General features: G+C 37.4%; 1 protein-coding gene across 5 annotated transcripts in view; it reads right to left on the reverse strand.

Annotated features, from left to right (window-relative positions):
* The window catches only part of Fstl5 (follistatin like 5), a 598962-nt gene that overhangs the window by 139737 nt on the left and 432633 nt on the right, over positions 1–26592 (reverse strand). For all 5 annotated transcript variants that reach the window (XM_063260930.1, XM_003476994.5, XM_005006804.4 and 2 more), the window contains one exon: positions 4145–4265. In XM_063260930.1, the coding sequence (XP_063117000.1) occupies positions 4145–4265 (121 nt within the window). The remainder of the gene's footprint in view (positions 1–4144; positions 4266–26592) is intronic.

Below are 26592 nucleotides of genomic sequence, written 5' to 3' on the forward strand. Positions count from 1 at the left end.
CACATCTCTATTTATGATGGCAACTTTCCTGAGGTGGAACATTTACACTCAGCACCATGCTGATTTAATTCAGCTGGCATTAAGTTGACCACCAGTTTTTAATCCATAACAATCTCCTTTGTCCTTTGGAATTCATTCATTGATTTCAGGGGTCAGGAAATTAGCATATCTGACATCTTGAAGCTTGGAAGTTATATCTTCCCCTCTATCACAACCACCCTTTTATGTAAGGAAAATATACTGGTACCTTGAACTCCCCCTGTTTTAGATCTCTGTGATAGGAGCTGAAAGATAATCTCTTATTAGACTCCTCAGAATTCATCTTCTATTTTGTTGCCTAGGTTCTTCAAATAGGTTTCCACACTACAACTGATCCTCAAGATGCAATTGTTGGATTCCCTTTTTGTTTATTTGTTTTTGTTTTTGTTTTTGTCTTTTTCCTTTTTATCTGTACCAGGGATCGAACTCACGACTGCCTGCTTGCAAGGCAGGCGCTTATGCCGCTGAGCTAAATCCCCAGCCCCTGGATTCCCTTTTTTGATACCAATGCAATAGAAAACACTCTTTCATCTATGATGAGTGAATGTGATGAATCATTATGATGCTATATCACATTTCTCCTGTTTGCCAAGGCCAAAATTGAAGAATTATGTTTGGAAGTAAAGCTGAGCTCTCTACACAGTTAGAAAACTTTAGTGTGGCATAGACTCTTCTATATAAAGTTGGACTAATTAAAAGTACTTCTTACAAACAGAAATTGCCAGATGCTTTGAGAAATATTTGGAGCAAAGGTAGTACCTAACTACCTCCCAGTATGTCACCCTACTAATAACTGACCACCTTGTAAACCCCAGTGAACTTTCCATGCCATATCACATTTCTCAGCGCCTCAATTCTGTGCTACCTTCCCACTTGCTCTGTGGTCCACTGGGGTAATCACTGTTTTCATAATGCTGATTAACTTTACCCCATTCCCTTCTATTTACTCACCTGACAAGCACATTTGTTAATTCAGATCTCCTTTTTGTCCACCTGCCACTTCTCAGTCAACAGAAGGAAGCACACCTTCCCCCACCTCGAGGGCACCTCGGATCATGTCCAGGTAACCATCGACATGCTGCTGTTTTCCTCGCCCTCTTGCTCTGTGATTAGATAATTGTTCTCTACTTTGTCTTCTCCTCAAAACACTTGGTTGTCACTAACTCTTCACTTTCAGTGATTCCTCTTTTATTGAAAAATAATCCAAGCTACCAAGAGAATGTCCTCATTGTCTCACACGCAGTACATTTTCCAGTCTTTTCTTTTCTGCTTCAGCTGATACGCTGCTTACTCATTTCCTGATGATGAGTTCCTCCATTTGTATGCTAAGTCACAGAAACTTTTCAAGTATTTATTATCGCAATTGTCCTTTTCCTCCTGTGTTACTTGCTTTTATCATTACTAGATTACTTCTAACTACACAAATGATTACATTTGCAGTTGTTCTAGATTCCGTGCATTGCAGCTAGTGCAGTTACCTGGTTGTTTTTTTTTTTTTTTTTTTTTTGATCTGACATTTTTCTCCACTGGGGACAGTGCCAGAGTCATTTATTTCTTCATTCCGTTCTCGCTTGAGTTTCGTTTATTCATAGTTTTATTTTCAATACTTAATATAAAGTCATCTTATAATGTACTATATACATTCATGTACTAAAATTCTACTGCTTAAGTTATACCCTATCTTGTTTGTTCTCTCAGCAGTGGTGATGCTGCTGTTCTTGTCCTGAAGCCTCAACCATATGTGAAAACCTTGATACCAAGGAATTCAAAGAAATTTTACTATCTGGGAACTTAATGAAAAGTCTAGCTTTACTAGTTACAAGAGACCTTTGCAGAGATCTTTGGTCCTAGCAAATAAGAGTGAGAATTTTGCATAGTGAAAAATAGGCATGCACAGATGTCCAGAGATCGAAAGCAGCACATCACAGGAGGGGAAAAAATGATGTACTGCATTTCCCCAGTGCTTCCTGTGTACACCTTGCAAAGAGAAAGCCTGTCCTTGGACTCAGTCTCCTTCCTAGGTTTCTCCACTGAAACACAATAAATTAGTAAGCAATGTTAGAAAACTACATCAGACATGAGAAAGGAGTAGACACAGGTGATTCCTACTCGTTCCCACTTGTCACAACTGCTTCAGAAGCTTGTGGAAAACCACATTGAAACCATACTTCCAATGACAATGGGGAAAATCCAGAATTCTGCATTTTTGTTAATTTTCAAATGATTCTAATGCACGTGAAATATGAACATGCATTTAAAGATTAATAAGTACTGAGACAAAAAGAACTAGGGAAAAGTGTAAGGTTAAGACAAAGAAGAATTATTAGCAATAGATTAATTTAGGGAATTTCTGTAATTACCAATAGAAAACACAAACACAAGATATTAGACTTGTCAAAGCCTAAATTGTCACCAATAAAAAAGAAATGAGGGCCAGACTTGCCATCATGATTTCATGGACAATTTCCCTGAATCTAGTCAGGAAGCATTTTCAATACATAATTAGCAAGTGTAGTGGCCTTAAAAGCTCAGCTACAAACATTCAAGGCCACTGAGAATAGCCTATACTGATTTCTTCACAGCCTGACTGCTTTCTTCATTGGCTTCCTTAGAATCTGAGATCAAAGACAACCCAAATCTAACTCCCTGCTGGGTTTGCCCTGGAAACCAGAGCCAAATCTGCTTTTGTTGAGTGTTAGCATGAATAAACATTACTCTGTAATATTTTCAAGTTTATAATAGCATTTTCTTAATCAGTGTGTAGGGCACAGAGTTTCCCTCACACACTATTCCTTCATTTGCTAACTTTGGAGCCAAGGTTTAGTCCTCTGGCCTTGTATCCATCTGCATGCTTTCCTCTGGCAACTTCAACAAGTTCATAGCATGGTTTTAAGTGAAATCTATGCACATTAAAGTTGTCTAAATATGCAGCTTTGGGTTTTCACTCAATTGGATGCTTGATTTCCCACCAATAATTGCATAAATATTAACTGATAAAATGAATTCTATTGGTCTGAAAATTGTTCTTTTTTCACCCCAGGGGACTACACAAACACATATTAACTATTTCCTTCAAATTCCTTAGACTCAATTTTTAGAACTCTTTTTCTATTGCACCTACATGGTATTTTTCAGTGAGTGTCAGCTATAATTTTAAAATATATTTCAAATTGGACCACTTCTATATAACTCCATAGTTACCACTAAATTTTAAGTAATCAATATCTCTCACCAGAAAATTAAATAATTCTTAAATGAATCATTCATTTTAAAACCAATCAGGAGGGCATTCTCTGGTACATGGATCCCTTTAAATGCTTTGCATTACAGTTATGATTGAGATCCAATTATGTACACATAAACCCACAGGGCTCCATGTGATCTCATCCTACTTTTCCAAATTCATGATCTGCTATTCCCTTCTTTATGAAAATCACAAGAGCCATCTTGCTGTTCTTACAGGAAGCCACACAAATTTCTGTCTCTTTCTTATAGATCACAATATATAAACATGTATGGCATGATCATTGTGGAAATGAATTGGTGTTCATTAATAAAGCACATTGTTTATTACTAAATAAGCATGCAAACCAATATCAATTCAAGTTAAAAGCTATAATACAAATTAAATCAGGAATACAGGAAAGTTCTTGAGGTGAGAGTGACAGTATATCTGGTGAACATCACGGTTATAAATAAACCACTAACAGTATAAACTTTGCTTTGCATAATTAGACATTTCCTATAACATTAATAAGATCAAATAAACATGAGATTTGATTAAAATTTTAAGTTGCCTTTTCAGTTTCTAAAATCTATGTTGCAGAACTGCCGATATACTAAGAACAGTCATTTAAATTTTCTATAGGTTTTCAGCTTAAATGCATTATTCTAATTTTTTACAATGACAAATATATTACTATTTTATAGCATTTATTCACTTGGACACTTTTTAATTTAAAAAGCTTTTACATAAAATCCTAAAACAAAAAGTTAAAGTCTTACCAAAATTTAAATATCGAAGCCATCGTCTTTAAAATATGAAGTGTCTCAAAGAAAAATAAAAGAAGGAAAGAAAGGATTATAGCAAAACCACGTTGCTTACCATTCACTTGGAAGATGTGAGTCTGGTAGACATGCGCATAGCCATCTGCATAACAGGTGTAATTGCCCATGTGAGTGGTGGTAACCTTTGTAATATACAAGGACCCATCATCTCCAAAGTCCTATGGAGAATTAAAATAAAGTAAGATAAATGCATTGGCATTTTCAAACTTTCACTGCATTTGTGAGCAAAATAAATAACTAAAATATTGTTTTAAATTTATCGAAATAATCAGTATAATTGTGAAGGACTTTGGTTTGCCATTTTTCTAAAATATCACTAGTTTAAGAGGGATCTCATTTATAAGCATAAATTTTCCATATTTATTTGAAATGAATTTACATAGTAATTTTCCCATATTTGTTCTAGTTTAGTTTATATTCTTCAGACGAATTAATTCATGACATAGTTCTGTCTTATTTATATCTAAAACAAAGAGCTAGTGATTATATTTGTTACAATTGTAGTGATTCACTAATTTTGTGTTAATTATACATTTACCACAAAAAATAGATTTTAAAGTAGTCTGATTTATATAATAAAATTACATAGCTATATCACAGAATAGGACTTTCTTTCTTTCCTTTATCTATTTCGGTACTAAGAATTGAAACAAAGCCTTCAATTATGTTAAATACACACTGTATCCTCTCAGCCAGGATATATTTTTTGAAACTCAGAAACATTCAGTATGAAATTCTCATACTATTTTAAATTCTGGGGAACAAATGCAGTATAATTTTGGAAAGTGAAAGAAATCTCAGTGTTTATCAAAGCCATATCAAGAAGCACCTCTGGAACAGCAGAGTAAAAACCAGAAAAATCTCCTCCATAAAAGCAATGAATACAACGGGAAAAATTGTCAAAAATCTATTTTTTTTCCTAAACTCTGGAAACAGACAAATGCTTTCACCAGTCTGCACTGTATATTTTAAAATAAGTGAGTAGAACTCAGTAAACACGGCAAGACTTGTGACTTAAACTTGGCAGCAGGATCACCTTAAGGGAGTCGCCTGGCTGAGAAGCCAGCTGCTACAACCTTTGACCGTCATCCTAAATGATATAGCAGCCACACCCAGGCTCAGCATGGTCCCTGTTGGTCTGTGCCACAGTGATCAACTCATTTTCAGGACTCTTTCAAGTAAGATTTAGACTTCCCTCTCTGTAGGTAATTCAGTCACTCAAGCCCTGTTAAAAAGAACAGTAGCACCTGTTTTATATTACAACCCCCGAGACAAGAGAAGATGTAACTAGTTGGGTATTAAAGTGGGATGTTCAAAAAACAAAACACGGCCCCTAACTAAAATTAAATCAAAACAACCAAAAAACAAAAATCAAATAAACAAAAAATAAAACCCTGCAAAGGAAAACAGGGCAACTGGAAGTCTACAGACTGATCTGAACTGTCCACACAGCCCTGAAACCTGGAGGCCACACCTGAGTATGGACCGAGTGTCCCTGTGACAGTCTGGTGCATATTCGTGGAGTATGCATTCGTGGAGATCTCATCCATGAATAACCTTAGGCTCTACAGAGGCAGGAAGTAAAGGGCAAGGCAGAGCTGTCAGCTGCCTGAGGAACCTTGATGTGGGTCTCAATATAGGATAAAAATGCTTCCAGCAGAGGAGACTATACTGACTCTAATTAAATATATCTGCAGTCCTGATCTCACTTTTAAGAAAATTGATTAGTGGTTTCAGGGTTTAGTGGGTATACATAACAGATGCATACATAGAAATAAATGAGACTTAATATGGAAACTTTTCTTAACGAAGGCCTCCATCATGAAAGCAAAAAGTCACCTGACAGAATGGGAGAAAATACTTTAAAAATCATTTTTGTGCAAGGGTATTACATCCAGTTTATATGAAGAATTATTACAATTTAATCATGAAAAGAGAATAGTTCAATTAAAACAGTGGATTAAGAATTCAAAGAGACTTTTTTCAAAAGGTTCATAAACAGGCAATAAGCATACAAAAGCTGCGCAGCACTGTTAGCAATAAGGAAACACAAATAAAGACTGCAGTGAAATTCAACTTCACACTCACCAGGAAGGCAAAGATAAAAAAAAGAAGCAAAGTAACACTGCCCTAGAGAAGAGAAGGAAATGTTGGTGCCATTGCTGTGCTAGAAAAATATCAAATTTTGTAGCAGCCTCAGGAAACAGTTTGGCAATTCCTCCAAAATCAAACAACTGTTGATGACTAGCAATTTTACTGCTTCATATAAACCAATAAAATAAAATAAAATAAAAAATGACTTGCACCCAAACTGTGTACACATGCTGATAGCTGTACTTAACAGTTAAAAAGTGAAAAAAGATCTAAATGTGCAACAACTGATAATAAACACAATGTGCTATATCTGTGCAATAGAATATTATTAGGAAACTTTTTAAAAAGCTAGTACTGGCTAATACTATCACACAGATAAATCTCAGAAACGTTGTGATAAGTGAAAAAAAGCAGACACTCATCAGACGATCAGACATTCTGAGTTCAATTACATGAAATGTACATAGACCAAAATGTATCACGCATTACCAAACTCTTATGGCTGAGGCACAGACAGGGACTGCTCGTTGGTGTAGCAGGTCATTTAAGACAATGGAAACAGTCCAGACTTTGATAGCCTTGATGTCAGGATGTCATAAACCACTATTTTAAAGCTGCGCACTTTAAAATGAATTCTTAAAAAAAATTCTTTTATGGTGTGTGGAATATGTCACAAGGAAATCCATATGAAATCCTCATATATAAAAATCAAATATGCCATAACATATTTGGCTAATGGCCTCTTTATTCAGTATGAAATGAAGAAGGATTGACAAAGAATGATCCACACATTTATGCTGAAAGGAAATTCTTTCCCATTTTAACCCACAGCAAGCATTCAAAGATATTACTAAACCCAGATGATATGTGCAAAGTAAGTTTTCAGAGACCAGGGCACTGGACCTGGCTATGCTCTGGGGCTCGCCAGGACGCTGAGCTCTCTGGAGAACCAGATGCTGGGCCAAGCAGAGCCCACCCCATCACTGCCAGGCCCCATGCACAGGTGGAGTGTGACCCACCACTGAGTATGGCAACTTTCAGCAAACTTCCTTCTTCCGAAGTAGCCTGACACACTATCTTTTATAACTAAGAAATCCTTTGAGAATCGCTTATTCATTGACTCTTCTCACTTCTAAGTTATGCATTTAGTTTTTCTGGTGAATATTCGAATTCTTAGGGTTATGTAGAATATTTATGAATTTAAATTGGGTATTTATCTTTAATTCTTTTGGTAAAATGTAGCTAATTTTGTCAGTGTCATTTACTCAAGGACAATTTTCCTTGCCTATTATGTTTTCTTAAATCTTTACATCTTTATAATCTAAAAATAACCAATGATTTGTGAATATTCACGTAACAGTTCTCTACGAGTACACCCTCTGAGTTTGTGACTTTACCTGTGTCTCACATATGTGTTAAAAATAGCTCTTCCCTAAGGGCACTATAGATTCAAATCAAGGAAATTAATACAAGGCTAGTGAACCAGGCCTTTAAAAATGATAAAAATGTTGTAACAGAGAAACAATAGAGAGGGAGGGAGAGAGGGATAGGGGAGGATGAGAGAGAGAGAGAGAGAGAGAGAGAGAGAGAGAGAGAGAGAGAGAAAGTTGGCAGCAGACTAAGACTAACAATAGGGGAGAAGCAGGCAGAAGGAGGAAGAGAGGGGCCAGAGAGGGCGGAGCGGAAAGAAGAAACACGTCCTGTTCTCTGACCATCACGCTGCTTAACTGAAGAGTGCTTAACAGTGACCAGATAAAATATTGATTCTTTACCTTCCTACTATGTAGTACAGATCATACTTCACTCCTACAACTCCAGGGATTTTCAGAGTGTCCCACACAAAGCTCATGATCTGCAGAATAGAGGGACTCTGGAGCGCGTACCCTAACAAGGAGGAGCTGAGACACTGAGGCTGCGGTCTGCCTCTCTGCCTCAGCCAAAGACCGCCTGGAAAGATAGCAGGTGCAGGGCATGGTGTCCAGGTCAGGAGACAGAGGCTGGAGGATCACAGATTCCAGGACAGCCTGTGCTACCCGGGGACTTATAGTGACCTCAGGTTCACCCTTGAGCAGAGCAAGGCCCCCAAAACAAGCAAGCAAAAAGCTCACACAGAGACACCACGGATGGCAGAACTGAAATGCCAAGCAAAAGGACAAGGCAGGTCTTCAGTGAACACAGAGCAGACAGGTGATTTGCTGCAGAATTTAATGGGAAAATGCCGAACTTTTGTCAAAGCCAGTTAAACGTTAGCTCCAAAATATTTTACTAAGGAATATGAGCAAAAAATAATTACTAATAACCTGACATATGACATCAGTATATCCAGTGTTCACTACATAGACACAGCCATGAGGAAAACACACATAAGATACTTACAGCCAAAGCGAATCCTAGTGACCAGATGAGGACAAAGATGTATCTTAAATAACAGTAAAACTCCAAAAACACTTGGTATTTATAATTGTGTTTGTATGCACAGATGCTAAACTCTATATAGGGCTTTTCTGATACAATCCCTTTGGACTTCCATAAAACCAGAAATCAGCACCTTTCCATGGGTTCAGAGAGGTGTCAAATTAGCTGAGATTTGTAAAATGCGATTTTTTTTCCTCGGTTTGTATGTTTTCTTTTTCTTTTTAATTTTTTATTTAAGGAGAAAAGAAAAAAAAAACAGTGAAAGGGTACAAGTTATACAGATTTACAGAAGAAAAAAATGAACAGTAGGAAATCATTAGTTAATGGATTACATATTGCTATCTTAGAAATAATTGTTCAAGTCACAAAATTAAAGCTTGTAGAGTGGACATTCCAACAATGATACTGCAAACAGTTCTGTTCAATGATCCAATAAAACTCTGTGATATCATTTTCTATCTTATACACTTAATTATACATGCAGTTATATAGTTTAGAGCACTTTCTTTTCCTCTCTTTTGTACAATGACTATTACACGTTTTGGGTTTCATTGCTCCCACGGTTCTTATTGCTTTTTTGGAAGAGAGTAAAACCAAATGAGACATAACAGAACAGAATCGGTCAAGTCAAAAGGGTGGACATAATATATAATATAAAAACATAATACAAGGTGATCCACAATGGTTACCATAATGTCTCCCGCTATCTCTAATAGAATTGCCTATGTGATTTGAGGTACAATAGGTGAAGAAAAGTGATAGATTCCCTCACCCACTAATTCCCTCACTAATTGTGCAGCAACAATTAGTCTAAACTCACCTTGAAAAGGCTCAAAGTATCTTACTGTGATATGTGTCATTCTATGACATGAAGTCCCTTTTAATTTAAAACAGCCTATTTTCTCAATTAACATATGCTCGACATCTTCAAAATTACATGTTTCTGTTCATGTCTTTAGTCCTTGTTTTTCCTAAGTGGAACTAAACATCTTGAGCCAGTTCCTTTAATGCATGACTATATAAACACTATTTATTGCAGCTTTTCTTTAAAAAGTAAAGTTTAATATTTCCTTACCACTTTGAATAAAGTGTGGATCTTTTTAATGAACTTCAAACCCTGTAACTATGTATTGACCATTAATATATTTTTAGCTCTATGTTGTATGTTTCAGAAAAAAATCAGACTTCATCTTTTAAACGCTCCATTAAAAGGAAGCACTGTTAGGCCTGTTTTGTACCTATACAATTTTAGATATGTCTGTTGATATCAGCATACGTGGTAAGGGATCTCAGATTTGCACACGAAGAGCAATGTTCGGCCACTCTTGGTATATAATTCTTGACATACTTTTATTGTCCAGAGTCTTCATTAATTTAAGCCAGGGTTCAAACTTACCTGTTGATTGTTTCACAGAGATGCATCAAATTACTTTTTACTTTCCTTCTGATTTAGCATTTGCAGTCTCACAGGCTTTTACTGTGAACATTTTTCTAATCTGCATAGATCCAATCTCACATGGATTCAGTGCCGCAGCCAAGGTGAGAGGTAGGATCTCAGAAGAGGCTCTGGATTCAGGGCAAACCATGCACTCACTCTGAATCCCAATCACATAGCAATCTTTCAGCCGAAGAGACCCATAAATATTTCTCCAGCAATTAAATCTTTATGAGCCTTTGGACTATTACAGAGTTGCCTCAGGACACTGGTATTTAGAAAGAGTTGATGAAAAAAACCAAAATCATTTACTCTGCTAAGCTGACTGCTTATATTCTCTTCAAGGGAGTGCAAATGGGAGTTTGGGTAAAAGAACATCTGTAGCACATTTCTAAAATTTCAAAAATGTTTATGGTAATCACCCATGGACTATACTCAATCATGTAGGATAAGTAAAACACTTCGCACCTCATGGAAGGTGAGCACTGTGCTAGCTGTGCAAACTGGAGTAAGACATGCGGGGTTGAACTGGATCAGTGGGCTTCTGGGGGTGGTTGAGGAAATTCACAGGTCTGCTGGGATTCCCTGGGTGGGCGCATGCTGCCTGAGTGGTGCAAAAGGAGACGAAGAAGGGAGGCTCAGCTCCTTTCCTTCAGAGGAGCTGTGGTCTTCACCTTCACTCTGGACGTAGTCTTCTCTGCCACCAGACACAGACTCATGCAGACTCCACGCTGTGCTCCACACCTTCGCTGGGAGCTCTGGCTCTGCAGCATCCAGACCACGTTTTCCCCTCTTCCACCCTGACCCTGGCAGCGACTGTGAGCCATCCTTATACACCCTTATGTCTGCATGTACCGTGTATTAAATCTGTTTCTCTAGTACCACTGAGTGACACAACCTCTGACCAGTCAGAAAACTGAAAGCAATGAAGTTTCAGGTGTGATCACTTCAGAACTAACAGCTGAATTTCAGACCATATTTAATCAGATACATTGTTTAGATCATTCTAATAAAAAAGATAACCAAATCTATTGCAAAATTGTAAATTTTAAATTTAATTTTAGGTGGGCAGAGAACACTAGAAGATCTGCCTCAGCCAGATGGGAGCCACCACCAGAAGGCCCTTTCCTCCATGCACGGAGCAGGGACCTGAGGAGATAGTCAGATCCACCTCTGCTTGCTGTGTGCTGTCACCAAAAGGCCATGTCCTACAACAGCCAACATGGGCAGAGAGAACCAGCAAATCCATCTTCACTTTCAGGGAGCTGCCACCAGAAGGCTCTTTCCTGAAGGCAGCCAGCAGGAGCAGGGACACATAATCAGGTAAGCCCTGTGCATCCGTAAGCCACCACTGGAGGACCTTGGTTCCCTCAGGCAGCCATCACCCACTAACAGAATCAGACAAACATACCCCTCTGTTTCTGCCATCATTGTGGGAGTCCCAGTGTAGACACACAGGCTGAGAGAAGCAGCCCCACTTTCACACACCATTGATCATCAAGAAGCCTCACTAAAGCTGCAAAGGTCTGTAGAAGCCTACTCCATGCCCTGCTGTCTCCCTGTAAATCTGGAATTAGAGGAACTCAGGTGTCTATCCCATCCCCCTACACTGTCTAGGGGCAGCCAGCATGGGAAGTGCCTGGGGCCCTACAACCAGTGTTGGGAGGAACCCAGGAGAATATCAAGACAAGGAGCAAAAAGCAAACTCAGACCTCTAGCCCATACAATAAGTCTGCGAAACACGGTCATGGAATGAAAAGGATGTCACACACCTGAAATCTCTCAGAGGATAGCAACTGAAGTAAGGAAACAACTTCATGAGATTATAAAATCAATCAAATCAGAAAGAATGTCTCGGGTAAAAGAAAAAATCACAAACATATTGAAAGAATTGTTCAGCAGGTCTAAAGAAGACATAGACAATAAAGAGGAGGATAGGAAAATGAGGTAAACCTTGAATGAGGATAGAAATGAGTTACAATGCATGAAACAGATTCAAAGAGAAATGCAACAAATTAAAAATTCAATCAAACACTGGCAAAACCACTTGAAAGAGACTGAAGATAGATTTTCAAACCTTGAAGACAGGAATCCAGTTATTGATCATGAAAGGAAAGACTTCTTAAAAATAACAGAATCAGGAAATCAAAAAACTTAATGGCTGCAGATGATGCAAAGAAGCATAATTTAAGAGTGATAGGTATCAATGAAGAAGCAGGCACCAACACAAATGAAATTAAAAGGGTATTCACAGCAGTAATATAAGAAAACTTTCCAGACATGGGAAATGGATCTGGCATGCAGATAAGTGAGGCAGATAAGTGAGATATAGGACTCCAGCCAGCCATAACCAAAGTAAATCTACACCAAGACATAATACTCAAGACTCCAGAAATGCAGCACAAGAACAGAATATTGGAAGCTTTTAGAGAAGAGAAAGATTACCTACAAAGGAAAACCAATCAGAATCACAGCAGACTTGTCAACATAGGCCATCAAGTCAAGAAGAGTTTGGATTGAAATATTTCAAACCCTGAAAGAAAACAACCTCCAATCCAGATTGATCTACCCAGCAAAACTGTCAAAATTAATGGAAAAATAAGATAATTACATGATAAAGACCAACTGAAGGAATTCATGACTACCAAACCAACACTATAGATAGTGTTAAAGAATATTCTAAAGAAAGATAAAGATGACCTTCATTCCAGGAACAGCAGCAGAGGAGGATCAGCAAACAAGACAGGTAACTGAATGAAGGGGGAAGGTGAAGGGCCCATATCAGGAGGAGAGCAGGGCAGAGGCAAACCATTAATCTTACCATTGATGTAGATGGCCTCAGATCAGCAATAGAAAGAAACACAGGGAGAGTGTATCAAGAAACAAGATCCATTGATATACTATATACAAGAAACACATCTAACTGGAAAGGAAATTCATAGACTGAAAGTCAAAGGAGAGAAAACAATCGTTCCATGTGACAGGAGACCAAAACATAAAAATAAAATAAAAAAGCAAGAGTAACTGCCCATCAACTGCAGAATAGATAAGAAAGACATGATATTTTCATGCAGTGGAAAGTTACCAAGCTACAAAGTAGAATAATCTCAAGTCTCCTATAGGTACATGGATGCAACTGGAGATCCTGTTCATGGCCAAATAGTTTGAACTCATACACCTAAACCCTAGCATAAGAAATAGAAGGAGTTAATGGGATCCAAAAGCAAAACAGTTAATGTAAGAGCAAAGGGGAAGAAACACCTGGGAGGGAAAGGTGGAAACTACTGTCAATTCCATATTGTCTTATGCTGAACTCTTGCATTGTTTACACAATTTTGTTAGGTTTGGCTTGGTTCTGCCTTGTTTTGTTAGATTTTATGCTGACAGATGGTAGGGGCAGCTAGTATTAATATAATGGGACATTTTGTGGTGATAATGGTTTCCTATTATATTGCTTTGCAGTCTTACAATCCTTTCATATATTAGTTTCATTGGTTTGGGTGCTGTTTTGTTTGGTTTTATTATGTGTGATGGTATGAACAGCTATTTTGAAGAAAAAAAGGCATTATGGCAGGTATTGCTTATTTACTATCATCTTGTTTTGAAGTCCTACCGTGCTTTTGTTGTTCTGTTTTGATTGGTTCTGTTCTGTGGTATTTTATTTGATTTTATTATGTGTGATGGTATAAGGAAATTTTTAGAGAAAAATGAGATATTATAGTAGCCATTGTTCATTTTCTACTATTTGTTTTTGAAGTCCTGTAATGCTTTCATTCCTTTGAATGGTTTTATACTACTTTGTTATCTTTGATATTATTGTGTGTGAAGGTATGCTCAACTATTTTGAAGAAAAGAGACATTACGGTAGCTACTGTTGATATCTGGTTGTCTTGTTGTGAAGTGCTGTGTTGCTTGCATTGTTCCGTTCTGATTCACTTTATTCTGTTCTATTTTGGTTTATTCTCTTTAAAATTAAAAAATAATAGTAAATTTAATTTTATTTCTATTTTTATACAATATTTCTCCAAATAGTTCTTAATTGTATGGTACTAGTATTATACTTGAAGAGCAATTTTCTATGTAAAATATATTGTTTGGATATGTATCAGCATTAGAGTAATTTGCTGTGTAATTCTTGTTATTCTAGTATATTTTTTCTTTATAATATTGTGAAAGCTATTTTCCTAACTCATTATGTATAAAAAATATATTTTTGTAAAGTAGTCATAAAAGTAATTGAAGCCTAAGATGCCAATATGTAATGTATTAACTAGTGACTTCTTACTGTTTTTTCTTTTGAAATTCTGTATGACTTGTACCCTTATACTGTTTTGGTTTTTTTTTTTCTTTCTCCTTTAAATAAAAAAAAAGTAATTGAAGCAAATATCTACATACTGAAATTGACTTACATATTATTATTTTGGGGTTTATATGATTTTTCTAGAACTCTTTCTATGTTTTTCACTTGCCTTTTTACTAACAAACTTAATCTATTACCAACAAAAAGAACTGTGAAAAAATAAATTGAATAATGAGGTTCAGTTTAGCACATACATTATTTTTAAAATATATTTTTCTTAAAGCATTTCATAAATTAATTTAAAGATGCACAATAGGAAAGTCAGCTAACTAGAATGGAAATTGTTGCCTGTTGATAGCAAACCAAAATCAAGCAACAACCTCTTTGGTAGGATAGCTGAAACAAACACACACACAAATGAAAATTTTGTGCAAGAGCATTATTTGTTGGTTGATATAAAATAATAAATCCTATTCTTCCTTTGATTAAGAAAATTTCAAAGTTTCAGTGGTATCTTTGAATCAGCTGGCATGGTCTCTTCTTGAACTCACCTCTCATACTTCTGGGGAACAACTGCCTCTCAGAACAAGGAGGGGAGGAGACCTCCGATGAAAATCATCATGGCCCATCAACACTACAGAGCTTTAGGAGCTGAGAAGTCCTGGGTGTGAGCAAATGGGATTCTACAAAAGCAAAGGAGTCTCAGAAACAGGCTCTGTCTGTCTATCTTGGGAGAGGACAGGTGTCTCCTGGCTCCAATGGGCAGTGGCCGTCGAGAGGCCACAGTCCCATGTTGGTACAGGAGTACAGGACACTGGAGGGGTGGCGCTGAAGGCTATCCTTCTGGGAGGATGAGCACAGTGAACACCCAGGACCAGAGGCAGCATCACTGTCGGCTGCGTGGTCAAGGTCTCTACCTTCTGGTGAACACTTTTAAAAAATATCAAAGAAATGGCCAACAAATTTAATGCTTATTAGAAGGGGAGAAAAGGAAGATGCGATGGGGAGGAGATGTGAGGAGCTTCAGAGTCCTGGGCAGTGTGAGATATTTACGGGGATGCTGGACCTGTAGGTATCAACTCTTTGCTGCACTTTAAAGTACATGTGCTATGTATATCCAACACTGAATAGATTGTGATCAATTACAAATTCAACTGAACCTTAAATCACATATCTCAAAATGCAAAAGCTTCTCCTATATATACAAGGCATAGTTCAAGTCTCTTTCTTGTTGTCTAAATAGATTTGAGTAACACTTAAAAATTTAATGGATAAAATACCCACTGATAGTTCAAGCAGTAGTTTGTCTATTTTTGATGGAGAATGAATTTTTATTTTATTTTCATAAAAATATTAATAACATAACAGCCTAAAGAACCTACAGCCTAGTAAATCTTGTATAGTTGGTGACTTAATAACTCGTCTTATTTCAGAGGTAGATGGAAAGAATGCCACTTCCACCCACTTGATGAGCTCTGGCTTCATGCTCTGCAGAGTCTTGCTGTGTGAAGATATCAGAAGGCTGCTTTCTGGGAAGAACCACAGACCTGACGTGTGAGGGAAGCTTGAGCTTCCACGCAGGGGTAAGACATGGGGGACCCTTCACCTACTGCACTGAGCCTTGGACAAGAACGAGGCTGGCACACACACACTTAGGAGCACAGAGACAGGCACTGCGGAGGTTCCCACCAAGTGAGAGAAGCCTGGCTGCCTCCCTGCTCATACTCCATGTGTGTGAGAACCACGATCAGAGCCTAACAGCCAGTGGAGGAAAGAAGGCTGAGCTTAGAAGAGATGCAGACTCAGGCAGGCCTGGAAACAAAGGGGTCCTGTGCATAGTGTCAGAATCCACTCCCACCAGGGGACAAGGTGATGAGAGGAAGAAGAGGGTCAGTGTGAGCACAGGAATCAACACCACCAGAGGGCAGGACTGCCTGGTGAAGAGGAAAGCAGGCTCCCAGTGCCAAGGACAGATACCGTTCCCTGATCTCCACTGCCTTTGGGTAGGTCTTTACCAATGTCACTAGACATACAAAATGGAAAAGAAACAGTTTGCTGCTGAGACATAAATACATAAATACAGCCCCACATTTGGAAAAATGGGCATGGGATTGGAAATGGCCACTATTAACACATCAAAGGCTATAGTAGGAGAACATGGAGACATTTATGAGCAAAGAAATGGGGACAACGAGAAGGTGTGGAAGGATGTGTTAGAAGCACACACACACACACAGACTCACATGCACACACCCAGCGGAGGAGTGACCTTGGGTGTCTGTCAGGAGACCTGTTCCTGCCAAAGAGGAACTCAGCAAGTTGGGATACAGATCAGTGGACACCACTCAAACTGACATGTGCTGATTCTAAAAATTCATTTTGGTAATATACAAAATTATGTGAATACACTAAAAACTATCAATTTATACACTTTAAGGTGATAAATTATATGGCATGTAAACTAAATCTCAATAAATTTGTCATATTTTTAAAAAGTAGAGGTGTCTCAATTTATGTAAAGCAGTCTCAGGGTTATCCTTCCTTATGGCAGAGTAATATTCCACCATATATAAAAACTAAATGTTCCTATCCATTCATCCATAGATGGACGTTTAAATATTGCACTGTTTCTCTATGTGAGAAACCAAAAGGATAAATAAGGATGAAGATGTAAAATAAATGTTAGCAATTTGGTATAGAGGAGATATAAAGGAAGGAAGGGAAAAGAAAATAAAAAATTAAAAATGGAAACCAAGCCTTTATACATAAGGAGGGGAAGGAGGTTTCCAGGAAGGGAAAGGAGATGGGGAGAAAGAAGACTGCAGATATATCAAGTACAGGTACAAATTCTCTGTGTAAATGTAATCATTATATGTAACACAAGTATGCCAATAAAATTAACAATGAAGTTAAAGAAAATAAAAGCACTAGAAATATGTCCAAAGAAAAATAAAAAATGTTAAACACTGCTAGAGAAAAGACACACAATATATAGAGAAAGAACCAAAGGAAAAATAACATAAGTTATTTTTTTTTCATAAGTCATGAGACCAAACACAGTGGCACCCTTCAGCTGCTGAAGTGTGTGCAGGGGCGACGCTAGAGAACCATCAGCCCAGAGCACTACACACAGCAAAGGCGCCTTCTGATGTGGCGCCATTAAAGCTTTGATGCAACGTAACAGAAACACACTAGCACAGCCGCAGGGCACTCTGAGCACATTCTGCGGGAAGGAGCGACACACCAGAAGGATACAGAGATAAATAACTGCGAGGTGGCCACAAAATTTAAGGCAATGTGCCAAGTAGCTGTATCTAGTAGATGTTTTTACCTCGAGGTGAAGTGGTCTCTCACTTTTGATGACTTTTTGAAATTTAATTTATGTAGTTTAAATATTGCATATATTATGTTTAAGTTTTTGTTGTTCTCTAATGAAAGAGAGTGCTCATAGGAGTTATTTAGAATTAGTGCAGAGGTAACCTACACTATGATAACAAACAAACACACATAAAAGAGACTCTCCTTCTTATAGGAAGTGGTCACTTGGTTCATCCAGATGGGGAGAAGATTTTTTTTCATACCGGCAATGAGAGCTTGTTAATCTTCTTTGCAAAACAGAGAATACTGAGTACCATAAATTAAAATTAAAAGCTTATATTTAAAGTCTATAAATGTTGAGCATGCCAAATGATCTGATTTATTTTTTAAAAGGAAATAATGATGGAGGTTTAGTTCAGTGTCAGAGAATGGGCTCAGCATACATACACAGCTTGCTTTTATGAGACCTAACACACAAGTTCTTGCTCTGGGGTGAAATGAGGTTGATGCTGGCCAGTGGGGCAACAGTGGTGAGAAGTCACAAAACGGAACCACCTAGTGTTTGCATCACCCTAAAACTTCAGGGAACGAGCATGTGCTCAGTAAGACACATGTCCCAGTCAGGAGCCGTGCATCACGAATCAGGAGGCATGCCAAGCGTGGGAGGCCATGGATCTTCGTCTGGGTGCAGCTACAGCCAGGGCTGCTGTGGCCTCCACTGTCTCTCAAATGTCGGGCGACAGTGGGCATCCTGTGCTAGCTGCTGCACAGACAGCTGGAGAAGTGTCACCCAGCTCTGTGACTTATTTTTATTCTGTCTGGTTCTGTGATGAGAATGGAGAAGAGTTTTAAACTTTCTCTATGACAATTCATTTTGCAGAAAATGCTTGCGGCACACCTCTTTCTTTTAGCAGCCACTGTGAATTTTAGGCAAAGACTGCATGACTCCTTTCGGATGTGCTGTGGATAGGCATAATTTCCTTTTTAACTGATCACAAAGGAAAAGATATAATTGGGTTGGAGGATCAGAACAGTGCCAGCCTGTTCTTGTTCTGTTCCTAGTCTGGAGTTTTTGCCAACTCGCTAATTTAGTGCACGGTTGTATCCAGCACAACCCATCCCCAGCATCACGGGAGGCCACCACTGGCCACCTTCACAAGTTTACTTCTCTGTCCCTTCCCTCCCCTTCAGTTTTGTCTGATGATATTGTACCTCCGCATAGGCAAGGTATTAACCCATCAAACTGTGCTTCTTAAAGAAGTCTTGTGGCTTTGGTGACCTCTAGAAGAGCACCCACATAATTATTTATATCTTCAAGATTTAAAAATAAAGACTCAGATGTGAAAAAGCTTTGTCACTGAATAGTTTCAAGAAACAAGAGAAGGTTACATCTTTCCCATATGCTCAATTTCCAAATATATGTAATGGGAATTTAAAAATTATTCACATTTTTTCACAAGAACAAAATAAGTGATGTCTTGGGAAGCAATTTATAAATCATAACAAAATGTGAGGCATACATCTATTGAAGATAAGGAATTAATATCTGTGTTTCACTATACAGTGACACTTCATTTGTTGAACTCAATTCATTCAAAATTGGTATTTGAACAACAAAAAGTTCGAGATATTTTCCCCATTAGAAATAATGGTAAACAAAATAACTGGCCCCAAACTTGCACTCACAAACTCGTCTTTCCAAAACTTTAACAAATTTCCCAATTGTTTCTTCAATCTATTCTCACAGGGCTCCACTCAGCTTTACTGCTGGCACTGCGAACTCTCTCCAGAGTCATAGTGAGCAAATTTCATATGAAGGTCTGGTCATGGACAATGCTGGGCAGAGGTCAGCTGAAAGACACCCTGTGTCCACACCAGAACCATGCTGACCCACTCTCCAAGGGGCAGGTTTTCTCCTCAGTGCATTTTTGGTTCAACAGAAACTTTGCCGTGGAGCAGTGACAAAATGCAGCTGGGACCTAAGGCGCCAGGGGACCTCTGACCACACACCCTGGGGGATCTGTAGTGGGAGGGACCCGGCTCTGAAGGACCAAGAGGCTTTCCTTGCTTCCTAGGCAGCACCTGCTCAGTGCCAGCAGGCGATGCCTTTGCTTTCATGTGGTTATTAAAATGAAGATGCTCTATAGCTGCTTTGTCGGTGAATACAGGATGGGTTTGCCTTTTCTTTCTGGCCAGGCTAATTTTCTGTGGTCCTTTTGCTTTGGGATAGGAGGTAATAAAATCTTCTCTATTCAGACAATGTTTTCATATTTTTAAAAATGGGGACAAGGGTAACTAGAAATACAGTATACTTCCTACTTTGGAAAATTCCTACATACCTAAAACAATGAATAGATGCTAAGTTAAAAATCATGAATGTGTTTCTTCAAAAATAAATCCTAGAGTGAACATATTAAAATCTAAAATCAATAATCAGAAAATAGCCCATAGAATATAGATACTATAAATTGACATTTTCAAAGGGAAAGCAGAGGTATGTCTAGTAGTTGGAAGTACAAGGGGAGAGTTCTATGCCAGAGCCTTCTCCGGCTGCCTCCACCCTTCTAGGGCAGCAGGCTCCCCTCACAGCAGGCGCTGTCTGTCCTGCAGTCCTGATCTTCCCCACTGCAGGGTCCTCTTAATCTGCCACACACTGGCATGTACACTGCAGAATGTCTCCTGTACGGTCCTGAGTTAAGTAAGTCTGTTGGATAACGTAAGTCTTCTTTGCTCTTATTACTTCATACAGTTTATGATTAGCTGTTGATAAATTTCTACAATTAGCTCTTATGTTTTCGGTGATTAGTTGTTAGCTATCTGTGCTCCTGGCCTATCCATGAACATCAGTGTTGTCCAGGTCACTGTGCAGCACAAGGCCTGGTGTACAGCGCTGTTGAGTCACATCTAAATGAACTACTCAGGACATCAGTTACAATTGCTGTCCTTTCAGCTGTCAGCAAACTTTTCCAAAAAGAAATCATTATAAACTACATTGTACAATTCTAGCAAGTTTCTTTTTCTATTTGGTACATTTCATTTGGTGCATGAGAGATATCATTAAGTTTTGCCATTTAAGTTTATCAGATTCTTTTATGCAATATGAAAAACTATGGATAGTTGTGGGATTCTCTGCCTTATTGTGTAATGCCATGCTGTAGCACTGCAATCTTAAAATCAACATATGCACATAAAAACATAAATTATGTCATCACATGATGAAATGGAATTTTATTTAGAGGTGATTATCCAAATTAAGCACCTTGTACAGTTAGCTTGCTAGATTAAATGAGTTTAGCTGTCAAGAACTATGAGTGGTGTGATAGTTATCCATATGTTTAAGGTATTTATGTCATTCCTCCCTCATGAACACTGACAGAAGACAGGACATTCAGGGATCAGAGACAAAGGACTTCATTACCCATATTACAGCAAGTGGGAGGAGCTGCCCTCCTGAGCCCTCCACCTTGTCCTCTTCAGTGACCCTCTTTCCCTCTAAATAAAACCAAGCTAGAAACTAATCAGCCTTGAAAACTAGAGATCAGAAATGCCAAGCCCAGTCAGCCCATCATTACCTGGCTCCACTCTTCTCTTGCCTGGTGGCCTCTACGTAAGGCATTCAAGGCAAGCACAGGCTGATGGACAGGAATTTTTGATCTCTAGTTTTCAAGGCTGATTATTTTCTAACTAGGTCTTATTTTCAGAGAAACACAGTGTGCAGAGTAGCCCTGGCCAACAGGCCAGGTAGTAAAAAACCTCAGCCTCTGTCCACTGGGAGATGCTGTTTTTATATAATATAATCCCTCCTCCTATCTTGAGTGTGAGCTGCTTCCTGCCGGACATAGCACAGGCTGTTTCTCCACCACCATCCTGCCCTGCCTTGGAGCCAGCTCATGACAGAGTGAAAATTCTAAAGATGGTAAGATAAAATAAAATCTGTCCTCTGATGTGTAAGTAGCAGGCACTTTATACCAGGGAAGAGAAAAGTAAGACCCCAGCATAGATGATAGATAGATAGATAGATAGATAGATAGATAGATAGATAGATGATAGATAGATAGATAGATAGATAGATAGATAGAAAATGAGCAAGTTGTAGCTGTCACCATTAGCTCTTAATGCAGGGCTGGATGTGCTCATCTGACAAAATAAGAGGAGAAGAGGGCTAATGGTGAAACATCCAAACCTAGAGGCAATTGGTGGTGGATGAACTCACAAAACAGTAAGCTAAGGAGCAACCAGGGCAGGAAAAAAGTTAGCAATATGCCAGAAATTGAAAGACAAGGAATTTCTTTCATTTTGTTTTTTCAACAATAATGATCAATCAACTGCAGAATTTAACTAGCTATAAAAGAATAAATTTCATGTTTAACTTTAGGAGGATGAGGACGCAATAAGATGAAATTTTCAGTAAATGAAATTTTGAGTTAAGTTGAAATACTGTATTCATATTAAAAGAAATGTATTCCTACTACTTTTCAGTATAAAAGAATGTGTCTCAATTACAATGTAATAAAAGATGAAATGTGTGTGTGTACGTATATACAGTATATTGTTCACTCAAAATAAAATGAGTGACATTTTAGAGGGTTAGAAAAGTAAGATTTCTACTTGCCCTTCAGCAGAACTATTCTGTAATCAGGATAAATTGGTTTGGTGTGTGAAATTCACACTATATTGCATTTGACCTTGGAGCTGTGGTCTCCATTAGCCTCATTAGCACATTAACATGCTCTTATGACAGGACTTTTTAAATTCTCTTAATGAGAATAAAAAGTCATACAGCTGGGTTGGAGATAAAGTATCAAGAACCAAATACCCTGCTACAGCATCATTTCAGAGAGTGCCTACAGAGTGGTAAAACTCCAGAGGGGTCTCCTGCCTGCAGACTGAGAAGTCGCAGGAAAGATTTCTATAGGATATAGAAAGCTGTCTCAGAATTACCCACCCAAATGTGAATAGTTAGTGGTATCTATCCTGCCACAAGATTAAGGGATTTAATGTGAGTAAAACTTTTGTAAATGTGTCTGAAATATTGTAAATGTATAGAAGAAACTTTTTGATTTTTTATAGTTTTACAGGCATTTATCTCTTACATATATTATTACTAGAATTCAAAAAACTTGGAGCAAAATAAGGTAGAAAGAGATATTTTACCAAAGTCATAGGGAGTCTATGTTCAGTGAACCCAAAAGATAACCATAGAAATTTATGGAAACCAGACCCGGATCCTGTTATTTCCCTAGCACACACTTAATATTGTGCTCACTGCACCGAACACACCGATCTGGCTACACAGGAACCATGCAAGCGACAGTGGTTGTCGATGGGAACTCAGAAGGAGTTGGCAGGGTACTGCAGAGCATGAACAGGCGGAGGAGGGAGAAAGGGAGACAAAGGTCCCTAACAGTGTCTCCCAGTGTGAGCCACACCTACAGAACATTCCAGAAATTCAAACACAGAGCATTGTCCTGACATTTCAAAACAGCTCACTGGATCTTGCTTTAAAGAACATGTGGTTTAGGGACTTTTGTATTATTAACAAACAGTTTTGTTTCATGGGAGCTGTCTGAAACACAGGCTATCTACGGATTGTCTAACAGTGTCCATGTGCAAAATGTAGAAAATGCAATTAAGTCTGAAGACTGTCTGAATACTCAATTTTTGCTAAAGACTCTAATTAAAGAATAAAAAATGTAAATTCCCAATGTAGTTTATATATTGCATATCACTGACTAAGCAAATTATTTTAGATTTATTTTAAATCATTCCACCATTATGTATATTTCCAGATTATTTTACAATTTTAAAAAATTGATTCATATTTTAAAATACAATATGGGCTTCAAATGAATCACTGATATTTAAATACTTCTGTTTGCCACTTAACTGAACTCCCTTAAAAGTGTTATAGCACTATTGTTTTTATATTAATTAATCAAAGCCTCATATGCATTTTGACACACATTAATTATTGTGTCTAGGAGTTGAAAAATATGTTTATAATTAGCTTATGTATTCTGCATAGATTTCTTGTCTATTATAAACCAAATAATTTAGTATTAAAAATTGTATCATTCTCAGGAAGTAAATGAAGTCCTTAATTCTAACATTTCTCATATTTACAATAAGACTAATAAAACTTTCTTACTTTGATTAATAATTTCAATCAGTAAATCATCTAAGGTAATCTTTGTCACAGAATAGGCTTTCATTAAATCAGAATTACATGAAGGAATTTACCAGAACAGAAAATTCTGAAAAAAATTCTACTGCATACATACTTTATATGTGTCACATTTAACTGGACTGATTATGAAACATAAAAATGCTTAAGCTGCATGACCTGCACACAGGTCTTGTAGGCAGGAAGTGCTCATTGTTGTTGTCACAGTGGCATTGCTACTACCTAATTTCACTAATGTACATCTTCTACTTAGAATCTAAGAGCAAAACACTCTTATTTCCATCTATTATTCTAAGCATTAAATCTGAAAGAATTTCATTCTTACTCACTAAGTAGTCACAATAATAAAAATGCATGAATAACATTTGCTAATCCAAAAAGCATTAGTGTAAATGAAATAATCAATTTAATATAGAATCACTATCTGTCTTTCTTTACTACATCTTGTAAAACCTGAAATGGAGATATTCATTTAGATGACAGAAACCAGAACTAATCAAGAAACAATGATCAGGCAAAATGAAAGAACAAAATTCTCTTTTATAATTAGGAAATTATAACACTCTTTTCTTCAGATTTATATACTGCCTACTAAACAGACACATGTGAGTGCAAAGTGTGTGTAATGGTGGATTTGTTAATTAGCTTGATTGTGGTAGTAATTTACAATGCATGTGTACAGTATATTAAAATGTTATAGCATACACCTTCAGTACATATACTTATTTATAAATCACATTTCAATAAAGTTGAAAACCTTGAAATTCCTTACTATTGAATACAGAATGTGTTTTGGCTGAATTGGCTGGGTTACACGTGTCTCTCTGAAGCTGAGAATGAGAAAAACTTCATCCTAATGAATGCACACATACCAATGGAGAGATGGTTAATCTAAAAAAGATAAATGTTGGTCTTATTAAAAGAACATTTGACAAAATTGTACATCCACTATGATAAAAAATCTGAAGAAACAGGAATATAAGGTCTGTATCTTAATCTGATAAAGGCCACCTGTGACAAACCAGGGGTCCATATCATACTAAATGGAGAGGAGGTGAAGGCTTTTCCTCTAAAGGAACAAGGCCCAGATGCCTGCTATCACCTCCTCTGCTCAAGATAGCTCTCAAAACGTTAGGTAGAACAATTAGACTAGAGAAAGAAATAAAAGGGATATGGATAGGAAAGAAAGAAGCTAAATTAGCACTATTTATATATGACCTGGTTCTCTACATAGACAGTCTGAAGAAATCCAACAACCACTCCTAAGACTAATAGCCAAATTCAGTAACTCAAAAATTAATAGTGTTCTTATACCAATAATAGTGTTCTTATACCAATAACAAACTTACTAATAGGAAAACAATACCTTTCATAACAGCAATAAGAAAAATGAAATACAATGTAATCTAACTAAAGGAAAGAAAGATCAAAGAGGATATGAGAAAATGGAAAACTAATCCCTGTTCCTGTGTAGGCAGAACTAATATACTCAAAATGACTATATTTCCAAAACTTTTTATATGGATATGATGCAATCCAAATCCAAATACTTATAGCATTTCTTGTAGACCTGGAGAAAGGGATTCTAGAATTTTAACGGAAGCAGAAGACACCAAGAATAGTAAAAGCAATTATGGGAAAGTGGGACAACCCTGTGTTTGAAGTTATACTATAAACTATAGTGACAAAAACAGCATGACGTTGTGGAGGGATTTATTGATGAATGAAACAGAATGCAAGATGGGGGACAGGGATTTAGCTCAGTGGCACAAACATCCGCCTGGCAAGCAAGCAGTCATGAGTGCAATATTCCCCTCAGAAAGAACCCAAGATGAAGGAACAACTCCTGGCATACTCAACTACATTAACTTTGACAAAGGGTCCAAATCCTTTTCCTGGAGGAATGACACTCTGTTTAACAAACAGTGCAGGGAAATTGACTGTAACATATACCAAAGACTTAGGTCCATATCTCTTACCACACACTAAACTAAAATAAAAATGTATCAAAGACCCAAATATTAAAACAGAAACATTTTGTCTGCTAGAAGACAAAAACAGGTAAAATACTTGAAGATACAGATTTTCCAGACTTTCAAAAAAAAAATAGTTTCATGAGAAATAATATCAAAAATCAACAAATGAGATCACATCAAATTAGAAAGTTTCTGCACAGCAAAAGAAACCACCAATAGAATAAAAAACCTAAAGAATGATAAAAAAAATTTAGTTAACTACTCCTCAGACAAAAGATAAATATGTAGAATATGTAAGGAACTCAGAAAAATTAGACCCCTCAAATTTAAAGAACTAGTCTTAAATGGGCATCTGAAATGAACAAACATTTCTCAGGTGAAGAAATTAAAATTGACAATAAGTCCATAAAAAAAATTTCGACATACTGGCCATTTAAGAAATGCAAATTAAAGCAACACTGAGATTTCATCTTACTCCAGAAAGAATAGTTATCGACAAATCAACACATAAGAAATGCTGGTGGGGCTGGGATGAAAAAAATCTTTATTTATTGTTTGTAGAAGTATGAACTGGCACAACTGCTATGGAAATCAGAATGGAGATTCCTTAAAAAACTAAAACTAAAAATTCCATTTGATCCAGCTATTCCCCATCTGGATATCTTCCCAAAAGAGTTAAAGACATCATACCACAGTGATGCATACATATCTGTGTGCACAGTAGCACAATCTATAATAGCCTATAACTGCAGCAACAAATGAA

The sequence above is a fragment of the Cavia porcellus genome, unplaced genomic scaffold (assembly GCF_034190915.1).
Source record: "Cavia porcellus strain 051 isolate PalLab524CR breed Dunkin Hartley unplaced genomic scaffold, mCavPor4.1 scaffold_14, whole genome shotgun sequence".
Lineage (NCBI taxonomy): Eukaryota > Metazoa > Chordata > Mammalia > Rodentia > Caviidae > Cavia > Cavia porcellus.